Raw genomic sequence first — 22,100 nt, 5'->3', positions numbered from 1 at the left:
CTCTTCTTATTGGATCCTTATGAGAAGCACATCACATTATGTCCTTTTTATATGAGGAAACTGAGGCATAGGGAGATTAAATACCTTGCCTGAGCATGAATGTGTCAGAGCCAAAGATTTAAAGTCAGGTTGTATGGCTCTAGAGTCTGCTCTTAACCACACTGTTAACTATGGTTTTTTAAAGAATGAATTAATCACTTTTTGAGTTGTTGGTTTTCATGCTTGTTCTTGAACTACTTTTATTTGAAATTTAAGCATAAGACTCACCTATTTGTAGTCGTAGTAGTGTGTGTGTATGTGTGTGTGTGTGTGTGGGTACATATATCTCCTTTTAGTCTAATACAAGTAAGACACCCTAGTTTTGTATGCTTTTCAAAGAATCTAATGGTTAGCTAGATATGTTGAGTTAAAAGATTATAGGATTTACTTAAGATATCCAGCTCTTGTGCAGATTAGCAAAAAGTAAAGTTTAAAAAATTAAAACTTCTTGATTTCTCTTTCTCCTTCTCTCTCTCTTTGTATATGTGTTTGTGTATAATCATATAATCTTATGCAAAGATATATTTGTCTCATACTATGATTTTTAAAAACAAAATTATTTGAGTTTAACCCTATTTAAATTTCATGTTAATTTTGTTGACCACAGATTCTAACCACATTTTACTTTATTTACCAAGCTGATGTATGATGTATGCAGGCATTGTTAAAGAAATCAGCTTGTCTTTATGGAAAGTGTTTTGTTATCTACTTAAGAATTTTGTGATTTTCATTGTTAATAAGTAACTCTAATGAAGTAATGAAATAATATAAACAATGTTGTGTGTGCAGTTGACATACAAGTGGAAACTGTAGCCGTCTTCTTAGTGTTGACTTTACAAATATGTAAAAGCTTTTAAAACAAATTTTTTATTATCTAAAGTAAAATATTAGAAGTTATATTAATCCTCAAATTATTTAAAAATACTGTTTTGAAGTCTGCAGTTATAGAGATAAGAACCCAACTCATTGTATCCAGTCCATTAAAACAATAAGAAATGGAAGCGATACTTTGATAAGTGCTCTGCCTGTTTTAACCTTGAATGCTGTTATCGTGGGGATGATGCTATATGTTTCATTGGCGTAGCCTTTTTCATGCTGAGAGAAATCAATACTTTGAGGCGTTGGATGACAGAGGAATCACTTTAGAATTAAAGGTGGCTGTCACACATTGTCATTGGCTGACTTTCGTTGGCTATTGAGGTTTTTAAGCTTTCATTTTTCTAAGTCTTTTTCAGGAGTCTTTGTAAGATTCCCGAGGACAACTTTTTTTTTTTAATGATTAGTCTTTACATCTGAGTTGAGATCAAGTACAAAGACCTCCAAAATTGCAGTATTGAAAAGCTTCTTAATTTGTTGTCCCTTAGGTGATTTCCCTTGTAAATCGTTTACAATGAGACAAGTAATTTATAGTGTAAGTGATTTTGAGATAAATTGGGACATAAGATAGTACTGTTAAAAGTGTTTACCAGAAGGTATAGTTAAATAAAAATACAGTACTCTGTGTGTAGCCGTGAAAAAGAATGAAGATAGAACTATATGTCCTGACATGGAATGATGTATAGTTTGACTCTATTTATATAGGCACTACATCTTACTGTTAACAGTGACTACCTCTGTAGAAAACAATTAGCCAAACAGGGAGGAGGTGGAAGAGAGAACTTTCTTTTTATTTCATATAAGTCATTACCTTTTTATTTGAGTATAAGTTTGTTTTAAAAACGGAAACACAAAACTTGTAAAACCAATACATTTCAATTGCTTAAATAAAATTAAATGTTACTAAATTAGGCAAAAGTGTTATATAATATTTAAAAGATTTTAGCCTTGAACTTTTTTTTTTTTTTTAATTTTATTTATTTTTGGCTGCGTTGGGTCTTCATTGCTGTGCACGGGCTTTTCTCTAGTTGCAGCGAGCGGGGGCTACTCTTCATTGTGGTGCATGGGCTTCTAATTGTGGTGGCTTCTCTTGTTGCAGAGCACAGGCTTTAAGTGCGTGGGCTTCAGTAGTTGTGGCATGTGGGCTCAGGAGTTGTGGCTTGCAAGCTGTAGAGCGCAGCCTTAGTAGTTGTGGTGCACGGGCTTAGTTGCTCTGCAGCATGTGGGATCTTCCTGGACCGGGACTCGAACATGTGTCCCCTGCATTGGGAGGCAGATTCTTAATCACTGCGCCACCAGGGAAGTCCCTTTAGCCTTGAACATTTTAACTGGAATTTATTTTTATTTCACAATATTATAAAAATTTGCTTTATAACCTGTTTCTCATAAAATATACTGCAATTTAACTCTAGAAAAAATGTACATTTAACATTACCTCCTTTCCCTGATGCTGAAAGAAAGTGATTGTGAGAAGCCTTGTCTGCATGCTCCATTAAGCTAAATAATGTTATTTTATGAAATGACTTATTTGCTTCTGTTTTTTCTTTCAACACTTAAATATTTTTTTTATCATTGTAATTTCTTTTTCAGTTTTTGAACTTTATATAAATGGAATCAAAGTTGGTTTTGTCTGGCATTTTTAGTTCAACATTATGTTTGTGAGATTCATTTGATTTGTTTTCCTATTTCATTTTCAATGCTGTATGGTATTCTGTTATATTAGTAGGGCAGTAGTTTTTCACAATCTCTTCTGCTATTGATTGGCAATTCAGTTGTTTCCAGTTTGTTATGAACAATGCTGCTTTGAACATTTTGTAGTCTTTTGGTGTATACGCTCACGTATATCTGTAGGGTGGACTTACTTGACTATAAAGTATTCATGTTTTTAGTTTTAATAGATACTGCCAAACTCTCTTGCAAAAGCATGTAACACTCCCAACATCAGTGTATAGCTGTTCTCATTATTCCAAATTTTCAGCAACAATTTGTTACCACTTTTAATTTTAGCATTCTGGTAGTTGTGTAATGGTAATTCATTGTGTTTTATTTTGGATTTTATTTACAAATTCAACTGTACATCTTTTCTCCTGATTGTTATGTATTATCTATTTTTTATTGTACTTTTGTGAAGTACCTGTTTATCTTTTACCCAGTTTATTAGTTATCTGTCTTACTGGTTATCTGCCTTATAGATTTATAGGGGATATTTACCTACTTGGTATATGAGCTAATTTTTTCAATAAGAATTTTTTAACTACTTTCTTCTCAGTGCCTTGTTTATTCATTTTTAAAAAACTTCTTAAATATAATTTATTGAATGAAGTATAGTTCATATGTAATAAAATACACCTATTTTAAATATACAGTTTGATGAGTTTTGACAAGTGTATATACCTTTGTAACTGTCATAATCAAGATATGGAAAATTTCTGTCATCTCAGAGAATTCCCTTGTGATTCACTGTGGTCAGTTCCTCTCCACATATACATACCCAACCCTAGGCAACTGCTCATCTGGTTTCTGTTATTATAGATACTTTGGCGTGGTATACAATTTCATATAAATGGAATTACATAGTAGTTACTCAAATTTCTGGATTGTTTTTGTCAGCATGAAGTTTTTGATATCAATCCACATTGTTGTGTGTGTGTCACTCCTTTGTTTCATTTTATTGCGGAGCAGTATTACTTTGTTTATCCATTCATCTATAGGTGGATATTGGGTATTTCCAGTGTTTGGCTCTTATGATTAAAAGCACTATGGGCATATTCATACGATACATTTTTGGGGAAATATGTTATCATTCATTTTGAAGAAATACCTAGGATTGGAATTGCTAGGTGCTGTTGCAAGTTTATATTTAGGCTTAGAAGAAACTGCCAAACTATTTTCTAAAGTAGTTGTAGATTTTATACTTCATCTGGCTAGTTGGTAGTTATGAGAGTTCCATTTCATCCGCATCCTTGCCAGTGTTTGATATTGTCAGTACCTGTAATTTCAGCCCTGCTAGTATGTATATAGTGATACTGTATTGCGGTTTTTATTTAAATTTCCCTACTGACTAAGCATTTTTTCACATACATATTAGTCATTTGTATATCTTTTGTAAAATGTCTGTTCAAATCCTTTGTTTATGATTTTAAATTTGTTTGTCTTATTGCATTGTAGGAGTTCTTTATCCTGTAAGGAAATCTTTTGTTAATTATATGTACGGTGAATATTTTTTCTCATTGCCTTTTCTCTTGCATTTTCATTTTCTAAATGGTGCCTTTTAAAGAGCAGATTTTATAAATTTTGGTGAAGTCTAATTTGGCAGTTTTTCTGTGGTTATGATTTTCTTTTATGGTTTCCAGTCTAAGAATTTCAGTCTAGGTATTCTCTGCCTACACCAAGTTCATCAGATTTTCTGCTACTTTTTTTTCTAGAAGTGCTGTAATGTTAACTTTTATATGTAGATCTTTGATTCATTTTGAATTAAACATTTTTTGTATGGTATGAGGTGAAGACAAATTACTTTCTTTTTTTTCCCCCTGTGAGTGGCCAGATGTTTTAGCACTAGTTGTTGAAAAGATATTCCTTTTTCATTTAATAACCTATGCTCTATTGATTTCTAATTTTTAGTGTGATTCAAAGAGTATAAAATTCTACCATTTCATTTCTCTTTTGTAAAATTGTTTTGCTATTATTGTTTTGTTTTTTGTTCAGGTATATTTTGGACTCACCTTGCTAATTTCCATAAGAAAGCCTGCTAAACTTTTAATTAAGATTGGGTTGAATCTATAAAATCAATTTGAAGAGAGTAGATATTTTTAAAAACTGAGTTTTATGTATTTATTTATTTATTTATTTATTCACATCTTTATTAGAGTATAAATGCTTTACAATGTTGTGTTAGTTTCTGCTGTAAAACAAAGTGAATCAGCTATATGTATACATATATCCCCATATCCCCTCCCTCTTGAGCCTCCCTCCCACCTTCCCTATCCCATCCCTCTAGGTCATCACAAAGCACTGAGCTGATCTCCCTGTGCTATGCAGCAGCTTCCCACTAGCCATCCATTTTACATTTGGTAGTGTATATATGTCAGTGCTACTCTCTCACTTCATCCCAGCTTCCCCTTTCCCTGTGCCCTCAAGTCTGTTCTGTACATCTGCGTCTTTATTCCTGCCCTGCCACTAGGTTCATCAGTACCGCTTTTTAAAATCCCACATATATGCATTAGCATATGGTATTTGTTTTTCTCTTTCTGACTTACTTCCCTCTGTATGACAGACTCTAGGTCCATCCATCTCACTACAAATAACACAGTTTCGTTCCTTTTTATGGCTGTGTAATACACCATTGTATATATGTGCCACACCTTCTTTATCCATTCATCTGTTGATGGACATTTAGGTTGCTTCCATGTCCTGGCTATTGTAAATAGAGCTGCAATGAACACTGTGGTACATGTATCTTTTTAAATTACGGTTTTCTCAGGGTATATACCCAGTAGTGGGATAGGTGGGTCATATGGTAGTTCTATTTTTAGGTTTTGAAGGAACCTCCATACTGTTCTCCCTAGTGGTTGTATCAATTTACATTCCCACCAACAGTGCAGGAGGGTTCCCTTTTCTCTACACTCTCTCCAGCATTTATTGTTTTTTATTTATTTTTTTAACATCTTCATTGGAGTGTAATTGCTTTACAATGGTGTGTTAGTTTCAGCTTGATAACAAAGTAAATCAGCTATATATATATATATATATATATATCTATATATATATCTATATCTATATATATATCTCCCCATATCTCCTCCCTCTTGCATCTCCCTCACACCCTCCCTCTCCCACCACTCAGGGTAGTCACAAGAACCGAGCTGATCTCCCTGTGCTATGTGGCTGCTTCCCACTAGCTATCTTTTTTACATTTGATAGTGTATATATGTCCATGACACTCTCTCACTTCGTCCCAGCTTACCCTTCCCCCTCCCTGCGTCCTCAAGTCCATTCTCTATGTCTGCATCTTTATTCCTGTCCTGCCCCTAGGTTTTTCAGAACCATTTTTTTTTAGATTCCATACATATGTGTTAGCATACAGTATTTGTTTTTCTCTTTCTGACTTATTTCACTCTAGATCTATCCACCTCACTACAGATAACTCAATTTTGTTTCTTTTCATGGCCAAGTAATATTCCATTGTATATATGTGCCACATCTTCTTTATCCATTCATCTGTTGATGGACACTTAGGTTACTTCCATGTCCTGGGTATTGTAAATAGAGCTGCAGTGAACATTGGGGTACATGTGTCTTTTTGAATTATGGTTTTCTCCAGGTATATGCCCAGTAGTGGGATTGCTGGGTCGTATGGGAGTTCTATTTATCATTTTCTAAGGAACCTCCATACAGTTCTCCATAGTGGCTGTATCAATTTACATTCCCACCAACAGTGCAAGAGTGTTTCCTTTTCTCCACACCCTCTCCAGCATTTCTTCTTTGTGGATTTTTTGATAATGGCCATTCTGACAGTTGTCAGGTGATACCTAATTGTAGTTTTGATTTGCATTTCTCTAATGATTAGTGAAGCTGAGTATCCTTTCATGTATTTGTTGGCCATCTGTATGTCTTCTCTGGAGAAATGTCTATTTAGGTCTTCTGCCCATTTTTGGACTGGGTTGTTTGTTTTTGTGGTGTTGAGCTGCATGAGCTGGTTATATATTTTGGAGATTAATCCTTTGTCAGTTGCTTCGTTTGCAAATATTTTCTCCCATTCTGAGGGTTGTCTTTTCATCTTGTTTATGGTATCCTTTGCTGTGCAAAAGATTTTAAGTTTCATTAGTACCCGTTTGTTTATTTTTATTTTGATTTCCCTTACTCTAGGAGGTGGGTCAAAAAGGATCTTGCTGTGATTTATGTCATAGAGTGTTCTGCCTATGTTTTCGTCTAAGTTTTATAGTGTCTGGCCTTACATTTAGGTTTTTAATCCATTTTGAGGTTATTTTTGTGTATGGAGTTAGGGTGTGTTCTAATTTCATTCTTTTACATGTAGCTGTCCAGTTTTCCCAGCACCACTTATTGAAGAGGCTGTCTTTTCTCCACTGTATATTCTTGCCTCCTTTGTCAAAGATAAGGTGACCATATATGTGTCGGTTTATCTCTGGCCTTTCTATCCTGTTCCATTTATCTATATTTCTGTTTTTGTGCCAGTACCATACTGTCTTGACTACTGTAGCTTTGTAGTATAGTCTGATGTCAGGCAGCCTGATTCCTCCAGCTCTGTTTTTCTTTCTCAAGATGCTTTGGCTATTCAAGATCTTTGTGTTTCCATATAATTTGTAAAATTGTTTTTCTAGTTCTGTGGAAAATGCCATTGGCAGTTTGATAGGGATTGCATTGAACCTGTAGATTGCTTTGGGTAGTATAGTCATTTTCACCATATTGATTCTTCCAGTCCAGGAGCATGGTATATCTCTCCATCTATTTATGTTATCTTTGATTTCTTTCATCAGTGTTTTATAGTTTTCTGAGTACAGGTCTTTTGCCTCCTTAGGTAGATTTATTCCTAGGTATTTTAATCTTTTTGTTGCAATGGTAAATGGGAGTGTTTCCTTAATTTCTCTTCCTGATCTTTCGTTGTTAGTGTATAGGAATGCAAGAGATTTCTGTGCATTAACTTTGTATCCTGCAACTTTATCAAATTCATTGATTAGTTCTAGTAGTTTTCTGGTGGCATCTTTAGGATTTTCTATGTATAGTATCATGTTATTGGCAAACAGTGACAGTTTTACTTCTTCTTTTCCAATTTGGATTCCTTTTATTTCTTCTTCTTCTCTGATTGCTGCGGCTAGGACTTCCAGTACTATGTTAAATAATAGTGGCGAGAGTGGACATCCTTGTCTCATTCCTGATCTTAGAGGAAATGCTTTCAGTTTTTCACCATTGAGAAGATGTTTGCTGTGGGTTTGTTGTACATGGCTTTTATTATTTTGAGATAGGTTCCCTCTGTGCCCACTTTCTGGAGAGTTTTTATCATAAATGGGTGTTGAATTTTGTCTAAAGCTTTTTCTGTATCTATTGAGATGATCATATGATTTTTATTCTTTAATTTGTTAATATGGTGTATCACATTAATTGTTTTATGGATACTGAAGAAGCCTTGCATCCCTGGGATAAACCCCACTTGATCATGGTGTATGATCCTTTTAATGTGTTGTTGGATTCTTTTTGCTAGTATTTTGTTGAGGATTTTTGCATCTTATGTTCATCAGTGATATTGGTGTATAATTTTCATTTTTTGTGATATCTTTGTCTGGTTTTGGTATCAGTGTGATGGTGGCCTCATAGAACAAGTTTGGGAGTGTTCCTTCCTCTGCAATTTTTTGGAAGAGTTTGAGAAGGATAGGTGTTAACTCTTCTCTAAATGTTTGATAGAATTCGCCTGTGAAGCCATCTGGTTCTGGACTTTTGTTTGTTGGAAGATTTTTAATTACAGTTTCAATTTCATTCCCTGTGATTGGTCTGTTTATATTTTCTAATTCTTCTTGGTTCAATCTTGGAAGGTTGTACTTTTCCAAGAATTTGTCCCTTCCTTCCAGGTTGTCCATTTTATTGGCATATAGTGGCTTGTAGTAGTCTCTTATGATCTTTTGTATTTCTGTGGTGTTGGTTGTAATCTCTTCTTTTTCATTTCTAATTTTATTGATTTGAGTCCTCTCCCTTTTTTTCTTGATGAGTCTAGCTAAAGCTTTAGCATTTTGTTTATCTTCTCAAAGAACCAGCCTTTAGTTTTATTGATCTTTGCTATTGTTTTCTTTGCTTCTATTTCATTTATTTCTGATCTGATCTTTATGATTTCTTTCCTCTACTAACTTTGGGTTTTCTTTTTTCTTCTTTTTCTAGTTGCTTTAGGTGTAAGGTTAGATTGTTTATTTGAGATTTTTTTGTTTCTTGAGGTGAGCTTGAATTGCTGTGAACTTCCTTCTCCAAACTGTGTTATGTTTTGGATCGTTATGTTTTCGTTGTCATTTGTTTCTAGGTATTTTTTGTTTTGCTCATTGATTTCTTCAGTTATTGGCCATTTAGCAGTGCACTGTTTATCCTCCATGTATTTGTGCTTTTTACTGTTTTTTTCCTATAATTGATTTTTAGTCTCATAGCGTTGTGGTCGGAAAAGATGCTTGATACGATTTCAGTTTTCTTAAATTTTCCAAGGCTTGATTTGTGACACATGATGTGATCTATTCTGGAGAACATTCCATGTGCACTTGAGTAAAGTGTATTCTTCCAGTTTCGGGTGGAATGTCCTAAAAATATCATTTAAGTCTATCTGGTCTATTGTGTCATTTAAAGCTTGTGTTTCCTTATTTATTTTCTGTTTGGATGATCTGTCTATTGGCGTAAGTGGGGTGTTAAAGTCCCCCACTATTATTGTGTTACTATTTCTTCTTTTATGGCTGTGAGCATTTGCCTTATGTATTGAGCTGCTCCTATGTTGGGTGCATAAATATTTATAATTGTAATGTTTTCTTCTTGTATTGATCCCTTGATCATTATGTAGTGTCCTTCCTTATTTCTTGCAACAGTCTTTATTTTAAAATCTATTTTATCTGATATGAGTATTGCTACTCCAACTTTCTTTTGATTTCCATTTGCATGGAATATCTTTTTCCATCCCCTCACTTTCAGTCTGTATGTGTCCCTAGGTCTGATGTGGCTTTCTTGTAGACAGCATATATAAGGGTCTTGTTTTTGTATCCATTCAGCCAGTCTGTGTCTTTTGGTTAGAGCATTTAATCCATTTACATTCAAGGTCATCATCAATATGTATGTTCCTATTACCATTTTCTTAATTGTTTTGGGTTTGTTTTTGTAGGTCCTTTTCTTCTCTTGTGTTTCCCACTTTGAGAATTTCCTTTTGCATTTGTTGTAAAGCTGGTTTGGTGGTGCTGCCCTCTCTTAGCTTTTGCTTGTCTGTATAGCTCTTGATTTCTCTGTCAAATATGAATTAGATTCTTGCTGGATAGAGTAATCTTGGTTGTAGTTTCTTCCCTTTTATCACTTGAAATATATCCTGCCACTTCTGGCTTGCAGAGTTTCTGCTGAAAGATCAGGGGTAACCTTACGGGGATTCCCTTGTATGTTATTTGTTGCTTTTCCCTTGCTGATTTTAATGTTTTTTCTTTGTATTTAATTTTTGATAGTTTGATTAATATGTCTCAGTGTGTTTCTCCTTGGGTTTATCCTGTATGGGACTCTCTTTGCTTCCTGGACTTAATTGACTATTTCCTTTCCCCTCTTAGGGAAGTTTTCGACTATAATATCTTCAAATATTTTCTCAGACCTTTCTTTTTCTCTTCTAATTCTCGGACCCCCCTCAGTTGAATGTTGGTGCATTTAATGTTGTCTCAGAGGTCTCTGAGACTGTCCTCAATTCTTTTCATTCTTTTTTCTTTATTTTGCTCCTTGGCAGTTATTTCAACCATTTTATCTTCGAGCTCACTTATCCGTTCTTTTGCCTCAGTTATTCTGCTATTGATTCCTTCTAGAGTATTTTTAATTTCAGTTATTGTGTCGTCCATTGCTGTTTGTTTGCTCTTTTCTTCTTCTAGATCCTTATTAAATGTTTCTTGTATTTTCTCCATTCTGTTTCCGAGATTTTGGATCATCTTTACTATCATTACTCTGAATTCTTTTTCAGGTAGGTTGCCTATTTTGCCTTTGTTTATTTGGTCTTGTAGGTTATTACCTTGTTCCTTTATCTGTAACATATTTTGTTGTCTTTTCACTTATTTATTTTTATTTTTTGATGGCTGGGGCTTTATTTTTGTGTTACTGGTTGTTTGACCTGAGGTGTCCAGCACTGGAATCTCCAGGCAGTTGGATAGAGCCAGGTCTTGCTGCCTAGATGAGGACCTCTGGGAGACCTCACTCTGATTAGTAGTCCCTAGCGTCTGAGTTTCCCTGTTAGTCCAGCGGTTTGGACTTGGAGCTCCCACCACAGGAGCTCCAGCCTGACCTCTGGCCTGGGAACCAAGATCCTGAAAGCCAGGTGGTGTGGCAAAAAAAAAAAAAAAGAAAAAGAAAAAGAAAAAAAGCAGTACAATAACAAAGAATGGAAAATGAAATAAAATGAGAAAGATAAAAAATATATTAGGAAAAATAATATAATTGGAACAACTGCAACATGGTAAAACAAAACCACTACAGAAAAAATAAAGAAAAAAAAGAAAAAATAAATAAAGGGGGAACAAGCCAAAAGGGGCAGAACAATAACAAAGTATAAAGGATAAATTAAAATTAGAAAAATGAAACATTTAATTGAAAAAATAAAGATTTAAATGAATCAAGAACTGTGAATCAACAAGTTAAAACAGACCCCCAATCTAAAAGAAAAAAAAAAAAGAGCCTTTGCTATGGGGGGTGGAGTTTAGGCAGGGGTGGAACTTAGGCAGGGGTGGAACTTAGGCAGGGGTGGGGTGGTACCTAGGCTGGTGGGTGGGTGATGTTTGATCGTGGCCGGGGCCTAAGCTCAAGACCCACATAGTTGGAAAAGGCCCTGGGGCTGGGGCCTAGGCAGGGCAACGTTCAAGCGTGGGGCGGGGCCTCTGCTTAGGACCTGCACAGAAAGGGAAAGGCAGCACGTCTAAAGGAGGGCCTTTGGAGTGTGCAGTTCTGGGTTTTGGAGGTAGGGCCCTGAGTGAGGGGGTGTGGCTGGGGTTTAGGCCCAGCACATTGGAGGGGGTTTCAGAGGGGGTCTCTGAGTGTAGAGGTAGGCCCCTGGTGGGGGTATAGGGGCAGGGCTGGGGTTCTGCATGGCAGGAGGGAGGCTCTGAGGGCAGAGGATTTGGCTGGGAGCCCAACAGGCTCCCTGGTGCCTAAGTGGACAGGGAAAGCGCTGACCGCTTCTTTCCGTTCCTCTGCCGCCCACCCACAGTGTGTCTCCCAGGGTGTCCCCTGTCCCCACTGGACCCCTAACCATGGGTGGGTCTCACTGGGTGTAGTAACTCCTCCCCTCCCCCTGCCACCCCTCAGGGGTGCTGGTCCTGTAGGTCCAGTCTTTACTGTTGCTCCCCCTTCCCTCCCTCCCACTCCCTCAGGATCTGCCTGGCTGAGGGGGCCTCGGTGGGTAGAGGATCAGGCCCGGGATCTCAGCAGGCTCCCGGGGACCCAAGTGGGCAGGGGAACTCTGGAAACGCTCCCTTTTGATCCTCTGCCCTCCCAGTGATCCCCCAGTTTCCCTCTTCGGGTGTGGGATCCCTTCCCCTCCCCCAGCCACCTCTCAGGGGCACCAGTCCTGTCCGCCTCCACTTCTCCTCCCCCTTCACTCCCCCCATGCCCCACCTCCTACCAGGTCACTGGGGATTCCTCCCATCCCCTTAGGTGTCTGTGGCCCCCCACCAGTGCCTGGTAGGCGCCCTAGTTGTGTGGAGACACGAATGCTGCGTCCTCCTAGTCCGCCATCTTGACTCCCCCTGAAAAACTGACTTATTAAATCTATAAACATTGTCTATATCCTAACTTATTTAATTTCACTTAGCAATGTTTTATGGTTTTCATTGTGTAGATTGGAATATGTTTCAATATATTGCTAAATATTTCATGTTTTTAATGCTATTTTTAATAGTAGTTAAAAAAATTTATTTTCCAGTTGATATTGCCAGCATGGAGAAATATAATTAATTTTTAGTATATAAACCTTGTATCTAAGAGACTTGTCAAAGTTACTTATAGGTTCTGGTAGTTTTTCCCTAGAACCCTCAGGATTATAACATACAGGAACATAACTACAAATGAAGACTCTGTTACTCTTTCCTTTTCAAACCATCTTTTTATTTATTTATTTATTTATTGTCCTCATTGTACTGGTTAGGATCTCTTTTATAATACTGAATAGAAGTCATGAGAGAGGACCTACCTATTTTATTCACAGTTTTAGTTGAATGAGTTTTATAGATGCCCTTCCTAAGGTTTAGGAAGTCTCTTTGTATTCCTAGTTTGTAGAGTGTTTTGTTAATTAATTAATTAATTAATTAATTTTCATGAAATGGTTTTGAATGTTAATTACTTTTTTAAAAAAATCGATTAAGGTAATATGTTTATCTCCTTTTCTGTTTTATAGTGAATTATACTGATTGATATTTAAATATTAAACGAGCTTTGTATTTCATGGATAAACTCTACTTCATCCTGATGTATAATTCATTTTATAGGTAGTATTTTGTTGAAAGTTTTTGTGTTTATTTGGGCAAATTATACTAGTGTTTAGTTTTCTATTCCTTTAATGCAAAATTGGATGCAATGTATTCCTTAGCTTCTGTCATCTGATTTTAATATTTGTATTATTTCTTCCTTCAATATTTAATATTTTCTAATATAAAATTTAAAGCTATAAATTTTATTTTAAATGCTGATGTGGCCAATTCCCACAAATTTTTCTAATTTTCCTTCTGATTTAATCTTTTTTCCATATTTTGTTACTTGGAGATGAATTGCTTAATTTCCAATTATTTTGGAATTTTTCATATTTTGTTCCATTTTTATATTCAGCCAAAGAATCAAAAGTATCTATTTCTATATCTCTTTCTCTGCATGAGTTCCTCTTCTCTAGTAGTTTGTCTTTCAAATTCCTATCTTACCTTCTCAATAGACATGTTTATACTTGTTTCACCTGTAAAAGCTATAGGAGAAATATACTTTCTGGGTCTTGAAAATGTCTTGAGGATATTTTGGGAATAGCATATAATCTGAGTGTATCTGGCATATAGGATGGATAGACAGGTATGTAAAAGATTATATGCCATGTTAGTGAATTATAAGAAGGCCACACACACACAGATCTGGCTAGTAAAATTTGGTTCTAATTGTTCGATATTTTAGACAATCATGTATTTTTTTGAGGATTGAGTATATAAATATATCTGTGTTTTACCAAAGTAAATTCTTCTAGGAACAATTCTGGGACTGCTCATAAAATGACAGAAGATTACTTCGAGAGCTGAGTTGTGAGCAAATAAAGATCTACGTTAGGACAGTGATAAGAGTGGTTAAGAGGTTTTGCTAAAATGTAGTGGTGGGATATGAAGTGAGGGAAATTGAGAAGTCACAGATGACAGAAATAGAAAAGCTTTCCCTTTTCAGTTTAATAGCATGTTTCAGATAAAGGTGGTAGGTTCAGTTTTGTACATTTTTAATTTTAGGTACTTATTGAATGATTGGAGACTATCCTACAAATAGAAATATGGGTCTGAACTTAGGAAAACAGCTGGGTTAGATATGAAAAATTTGACAGCTAGATCTAAGTTGATAATAATAGATGATATGGGAGTGGATGATATTGCCAAGGGACATATGACAAAGCCTTGAGAAAATGCCAGCATACTGGGAAGTGATGCAGAAAACGTCTGACCACCGAGAAAGGTGATCAGAGTGATAGCAGGAGGATAATAGAAAAATCTGCTTAATTTTAAGTTCACTCCTCTCTGAGCTTTCATAAAAAGGACACATAGTAAACTTAGGTAGAGACATAGCATCTGGAAGGAAAGACTGAATGTGGTATTGTCTTCATTTCTTTATTTACATTTAAAGATCCAGAATAGTTACTTGAATTATAAATGTTGTCTAAATTGTTTCTCTCTTTATTTTCGCCCTGCAAGTAAGTGAATGTTTTTTCAAAACTAGGTGTATTTATCTTATATTTTATTAATTCTGTGCTAATAAATCTTAGATTTCTTTAGCAATAATCAAATATATTTGAATTAGTAGTTTCCAAGATGCTTATTTCTTTTGTTTTTAAGATTCAGATTTTTGGGGGTTATTGTTGTGACATCATACTACTTAGTTTATGTTTTGCTTAAAATAGGAATATAGAAAAGTTGATGTAAAGTAAAATTGAATGCAAGTACTAGACCTGACCCTTGATTTTATTGATGGTACATTTTGGCAAGGTCTCTTGGGGTACCTCCACTCAAACTTTAAACACAGCGCACACACACAAATATATATACTCCTTCAATAAGTAACGTGTGTTTGATCTTGAAGCAGATATTCCTCATCTGTACTTGACTTTGAGTGATATGTCATATGTTGAATTTGTTATTGGTTTTTAGTAAGAATATATTCAAATTCCATTTTAAAGTTGTTTTTAAGAATAGATACAAGTTCATTATATCTTTACAAAACATTCTTCTTTGGTTTCCTTTTATCATGTTTTAAGGTTACATGTGACTATAATGTTCCACAATGAGACAGAGATTGATAATCAGGAAAGAATAGCCCTTTAATGTGATTTATATCTATAGATTTTATGTCAGATATGAAAAGTTGCTGTTTAAATTGTAAAGGAGGATCCATTAAAGAACACTTTAAACCATTTTACTATTTAACATACCTTGAACTCTTCTTTTTAGAATTATGCCTTTTAAAGCAAACTTTAGTTGCTTATCAAATGTTTGCAAAATATGATTTGATAAAGTTAAATTATTCTAATATTAATAAAATACAGAAATAATAGCCTTTTAAATAGTACATTTAATATGAAGGTATCTGGTGTTTCAGGGGAGTATAGAAGCCAGTTATTTTCTAATTTCCATCAGTAATTTTAATTTCCTCTTGTCAGGTAAGGTTAGACAAAGGTAGACTGTGTATATAGTAGGGAATGGTGAAGGTATAAAAATTCTTCAAATGTCTACCATTTTGTCCTATTGTCCTGTTGGTTTCAGTGTATGGTTGGGTTAGATGTGAAATAACCTGTAGGTTGCTGCCTAGTTCTGGGATGAATCTCTGAAAATATCACATAGCAGTTGACATTTTTGTTACAATGGAATCATTCCCTAGTTATCTTCACTTAAACTACTCCCCTTCAAGTATTTCTTAATCATATTTTCTTTTATTTGCTCAAATCATATTTTTGACAAACTGAATTGTCCTATGGTTTGGCTCAGTCTTTTAATATACTATCCAGCATTTGCCTTTAATTTCTTATAAATCTAATTTCTAACATGATTTATTTTCTTCATATCAGTGTTTAGGTAAAAGAAGTACTTTGCCTTTACCAGTGTATGAAAACTAACCTCTTAGAGGTTGGCCAAAATCTTCCAATTGTACAATTCCTAGAGCTAATATAATCCTCTCATTGTGCAGATGAAAGCAGTTAGACCTAGTGAGGTAAAGTGAGTTAGTTGCCCAAGACTGACAAGAGATACTACCAAGGATGATGCTTTAGTCTGGTTTTTGATTTGCTTCCCAATCTTATGTTTCTTCATATGCATATATAATATATATTCATATATATTGAATATAATATATATTATATGATATGTGTGAAAGGGACTTAAGCATCTGCAAATTTTGGTATCCGTAGGGGTCCTGGATCCTATTCCCCCCACCCCATAGCAAGGGGCTACTGTACTTTTATTCCCACTTGCCTCCTCACAATCTGTAAGGAGTGAGGATTCTCCATGGCAAAGGCTATCAAGCTAAGTCAACTTTTTATCCCTATAGCCTAGTGTTTTGCACAGACTAAGAGATATTTGATTCCTTATGCATGTACATAAACACCATATCAGTTGGGTTGCTTATGGTGTTAGGAGCAGAAAACCCACTTCACACTGGCCTTCAATGACTGAACAGGAGCTTACAGGTTCTAGTAAAAAGTCTTAGGAAAAAAAAAAAAAGGTCTCACAGAAAGTGTAAAGGTAGGCTGGTCTTTGATCCAGAAGTTCATGATTCCATTTGGAATAAACTCTTACTCTTACTCTTTATTTCTGTAATTCTCATAGCTCTGCTCCCTTTGGGTTTTAGCTTCATCCTCAGGCTTGCTTCTCTCCTACAGAAAGAGCTTTCAATACTCCTGGAATTATGTACTTCCTCTTTTACACCCTAAGAGGAAGGAAGGAATTACCCAGCAAAACTTCTGACCTTTCCTCTTAATTGCACCAATTAGATCAAGTGCTGTTCCCTCAGACAGTTTGTCAGTGTGGGTGTGATGATTACCCTCACTGGTTTAGGACAGTTAAGGCCCTCTCTTATTGCTGGGACAGTGCGGGGGATAGTATATGGCAACAATCTATCTAAACTGGTATACAGTAGGAAAAGGTTCCAACATCAAATTTTTATTACTCATCATAGGTTGTATATACATGTGGATGTATACGTGAGCTTTCATTTGGAGGTTAAGGGAAAGGAGCCCAATAGACTCTGTGACCAGAATTAAGTATTAAGTTTACATTAATTGTTTTTTTTAATTTTAAACAATTAATTAACTAGGTAGTATAGCACCATAAACATGACACCACAAGTGTCTGAATTCCAAAAGAAAAGAAATAAGCAACTTGGAAACTAATGATTGTATTGTATCTGATTATTGCTAAAGAATCCTAAAACTTTTTGGCAAAATTGATATCTAAGAAAGTACTTTTCAAGCTTTAATGTATGAATCACCTGGGGATCTCATTAAAATCCAGATTTTGATTTAGTAGGTGTGGAGTGGGACCTATAATTCTGCATTTTTAATAAGTTCCTAGGTGATTCTAGTGCTGGTGGTCCATTTTACATAGCTAAGGTTTAAAAGACCAAACTGTTTTTGTCATTTTCTAAAGGTGTTGAGAACCGGCTCAGTTTGCTATTGCAGGCCACCAGCGTCTCTTTTCTGGACTTGTGCAGTAGCCTTGTAGTAGCCTCCCTCCTTAACCCCCTTGTTCCACTACAATCCATTCTCTAAATGGAGCTTCTAGTGATCATTTTAATATGTAAATCAATCACATCACTCCCATAATTAACCTTCTACTGGTATTCCATTGCATTAGAATAAAATCTAAACTCTTTACCATAACTACACTGTACTAAATGATGCAGCCCCTGCCTGCCTCTCCAAACTCATTTCATACCACTCTTCCCTTTATTCACTTTGCTTGAGTGCTTTGCAACCGCCCTTCATGCTGCTTGTAATGTGGACCCTGCATCTTCACATGACTGGCTTCTTCTCTTTATTCAGGTCTCTGCTTAAATATTAACCACTTCTGAGTGTATCTCATGAGTGACTTCAGAGAAATAAATTCTTGGGGGATTGTTGTACTGAGAGTAGATCACCAACTCTGTCAATTCAGTTAATGAGTGATGTAAAAGTCACTTTAAATTTTTGGTTGGTTCAGTTCATATTAGAGATTATTTCATAATGCATTTAAAGGGTTTGTTTCCATATTTTTATAGTATTAATAGATATTTCTTTTTCCTATCCAAGTCACTGTGTGCCCAGTATTCAGCAGACAGACGAGAAGATGAGAAGATGTGTGATCATTTGATTAGAGCAGCCAAATATCGAGACCATGTGACAGCAACTCAGCTAATCCAGAAAATTATCAACATTCTCACAGACAAGCATGGAGCCTGGGGAAATTCTGCAGTGAGGTAAAGTTATACCTTTAGGATTTGGCCACTGATTTTCTATAGAAGTCCTTGGTTTAGATAAATGGCTTTGGATATGATCAAGGCCAGATGAAGAACAAAGTAATTTAATTTTGTATTTTATCTTCTACGATGAATTTAAAGCAAAGGGGAAGGAGAAAATCAGTATGAGTATAGTTATGGATCTTTGTGGATATTTCAGTTCCCTTCAACTACTTCTAAAAGAATAGTTGCTCATATATTTATTCATTTTGAAGTGAACTGTTAAGGGAAGTAGTTAGCGTAAACTGCTTTTACTAGTTGCACTTACATCTGAATTTATACAAGTACAATACTTTATTTTAAGAAACTATTCCCTATTTTACACTTTTGAGTTTTTAACACATAAATTTGAAAATATAATAATATGTGTTGTTTTCTTGAATTTTGTTGCAAATTACAGGGCTGTGATGAAAAAATACCATCTTTAAAATTTTATTTACTACATCTACCTCCTTTTAAGATTACCAAACTGAAGGTGCAATTTTTTATTCTAATTTTAGAAACAAAATATTTACATTCTAGGACTAAGGAACTTAGATAAATCATAAAATTTAGTCTTTTTGGGATATTTTATTCTACAAGTCTTAGGAACATGTTTTGACTCATTTAAGTAATGTTAATGAAAAACATTAATGTTAATGTTAATGTTATTTTCCCATTAGAAAGATATTTTTTAATTCCTCTTTTCTGCATAACTTTTTCTGGAAGACAACAACAACAAAAGAAAATAGAAAATTACTTGTATATTATATATAGGCGTAACTGGTTTCTGCTTGTGTTTTAAGCAATTCATGTGTCTAGCAGACATCAAAGTCTAGTTTTAGAGATTTTCCAGTAAACAGAAAAAGATTTTAGTTTTTTTTTAAGCTGAACTTTAAACTAGTTGAGTTGAAACCTATCTGATATGGGATGTTTTTGTTTTGAGTACAAGTATTCACTAATATAGAGTAGATATATCTCATCATGCTTATTGTGGAGAATACTTAAAATGAATTATGTTTCTGGGCATATCATTTTTGGTGTTCAGAGGAAGGCATGCAGGTCAAGGTCTTGAAGGCAAAAGGACTGAGTAAAAGCAGAAACCATGTTTGTTTGTTTGTTTTAATTACTATTCCAGCTGATCTCAGCTGCAAGAATGGTCATGGGAATGACATGAATTACTGGGTCAGGACTCTCTAGTGCCTTATATTGCAACATCTAAAAGCCCATGGGTGTGTGTTTGGAGGGGACTGGGGAAGGGGAGTTGTATTGAGGATTTTAGAGTTTCCAGATACTTTAATGTAACAGATTTGTTGTGGTCATTTTGACACCTGGCACTGAATAAATTAGAAGATTACTTTGATGTACAGTGCTTGGCACATACTGGGAACTAAATATGTGTTTGTTACATTTTTTTTTTTAGGCTTAAATTTTTTTTTTTTTTTACCTAAAAGGAGTTTTACAATTTTAAAATGAAAACCCTTAGGCAACTTATGCCAAAGGGGTCATTTTTATAAGATCAAAATTCTTTCTTGTGATAGCTATACCATTGTATAGCTCAGTATACCTGTGCTGTCAACACGAAAGCGTTTTTCTGAAGTGATTTTGGTGTAATAAAGTATCTTGGAGAACTAAATGGACTGTGAAATGTATTTGTCTAGAAATAATTAGTGTTTCTGTAATAGAGTTGTTCAAGGGTTTGACTCTATTATTCTATAAAGCCAGAAAAAATTGAATTCTGAAATTTTAATATTTCCCCAAATTTACAGAACATTTTTTACTTTTTTGCTCCCAAGTAAAAATAGCTGTCAAACTGTTTGCTTTTAAATGTGTACATTTTTAATTAAGAGCAACAACCAAGGATGCATCATTGAAAGGAAAATTGATATTAGTGAATTGATATTTTCCTCTTTATAAATCTCATAACTTACTTAGATTTTATTAAAAACAATGCTTAGCAAAGCACAATGCCTCCATGCTGATATTTTTGTCGTTGTATTTAGTTCAGTGTCACATTCAGCTGTTACTTATTTGGAATACCTGGTTGTTCCCTAATGCCTTTAATACAGTTATCTTAAAGTAGACCTTTTCAGTATTAATTCCAATTAGAGTGGATTTCTAGACCTTGGTGCCCTTTTTTAGGAAGCTATGTAAGAAAATGTAGTTGATAAAACGTATGCTGGCTTACCATTCTTTGAGAGTGGTTAACTATTCTGATTTCCCTTGTATGAGGCTTGCATAATCAGCTTGTAAATCATGGACATGGTTATAATAAATGAGACTAACACAGTGTACTTTGTTCTTCACTTAGCATAATTCTAGAAAACATAAATGGCATTAGAGAGAAATCAGAGTCATACTGTAGCTATAATGCATTTAACTATCCTAAGCCTGTTAAAAGAAATATGCACATTGAGCAAAATTCTAGTAAAGAGGATTAAATTATTTTAAGTATAATTCCTTTGTGTTTTATCTTAAGAATTATAGTAGCATTTTGTCTTATAAATTCAATCATATTAGAATATATAGAAATTTCATTTGTGGCATTTTTTATTTTGACCCTCCTTTGGAATCCACATAAATTTCCTTGTAGCCATGGCTATGTAGGCCTAATACTTCCCATTAATGTCATTTGTTTTGTTTCACTATTGATGGCTTTCCTAATGCCACACGATCAGCGGGCTGCAATCCTGGCAGCTGGCCTGGGATCGGCAGTGGTTTTAATAAATCACAATCAGACCCATGCCATTACATCAATATTTTTAGTCAATTATAGAGAAGGTCAGGTGCTACATTCAGTATAGGAGCCTCAGCATGTGGCATTTGAGAAACATCTGGTCCTGCAACAAAACTGCAAGCCGGGAAAAAAAGAATCCAATTTATCCCATCTAAAGAGACCAAATGAAATCTGCTGCTTTATGGATAACACAATGATGATTATAGCCATTTTGAACATGTTATACTTGCTAGACTTAATACCCTTTATAAAGACATATTCCCAAAAGTTTCCATTCAATAAAAACTGAAAATGAAAATATTATTTTCTCAGAAGCAGATGGGAATTGTTGTTTCCTCACAGCAGGCATCTAATATCTTTTGACACCTAGTGACCTGCCTGAATGCAATTTGTGTCTTAATATCCCGCTTATACCAGCTTTTGCCACAAGAGAAAGAGAGAGGAGCTCTCTCTCTTTCTCTCTCTCTCCTTTCTTTGATGCCTAGACTATTGCATTGGCAGGTAAAGAAAGTATTCCTCCCTTAGAGCTCTTATAACTGTGTGCCCTTTACTGTCATTGCATTTTTTCAAATGCTTAGAGATTTCAGGAAATAATGGGACAGACAAGTACCTGTTCATCCATACATTACTGTCACCTGGAGTGAGGCTCAGGTGAAAACAGAGAGAGCTTGATAAGAATAGTGGAATAAGCAAGAAAGAGGCCACAAATGAACAGAGTGGCAGAAGTAATTTTTTTCCGGTGCATGGAGCAGGCATTGTGTTTATTTGGGTCAGAAGACAAATCATCTTTCATGTAGATGACACCTGGTAAAGTGGCTGAATGTAAGAAGGATGAGGAGAGATGATGGAGAACACTGGATGGAAGTCTCAGAGGACATACTACCCTTTTCTCATATCGTCCTTCATTGCATTCTAATAGGCTGACTAATGTACCATGGAAATTCGCTCTTGGTATTAGCCCGGGAAAGAAGGTGGTTCTCTTCTCCTCTGAAAAATGCATGGATAGAGCTAGAAACATAAATTATCTTAGAAGTAATAAGGT

The 22,100-nt window shown here is 35.1% G+C and overlaps 1 protein-coding gene across 5 annotated transcripts in view; it reads left to right on the top strand.

Moving 5' to 3' along the window:
- The window catches only part of LRBA (LPS responsive beige-like anchor protein), a 735,668-nt gene that overhangs the window by 339,955 nt on the left and 373,613 nt on the right, over positions 1-22,100 (top strand). For all 5 annotated transcript variants that reach the window (XM_082388949.1, XM_082388950.1, XM_082388948.1 and 2 more), the window contains exon 37: positions 18,137-18,303. In XM_082388949.1, coding sequence (XP_082245075.1) covers positions 18,137-18,303 — 167 coding nt within the window. The remainder of the gene's footprint in view (positions 1-18,136; positions 18,304-22,100) is intronic.

The sequence above is a fragment of the Balaenoptera borealis genome, assembly GCF_965194805.1.
Source record: "Balaenoptera borealis genome assembly, chromosome: 4".
NCBI lineage: Eukaryota > Metazoa > Chordata > Mammalia > Artiodactyla > Balaenopteridae > Balaenoptera > Balaenoptera borealis.
The sequence above is the reverse complement of the archived record's forward strand: the minus strand, read 5'-3'. Positions and strand labels throughout refer to the sequence as shown.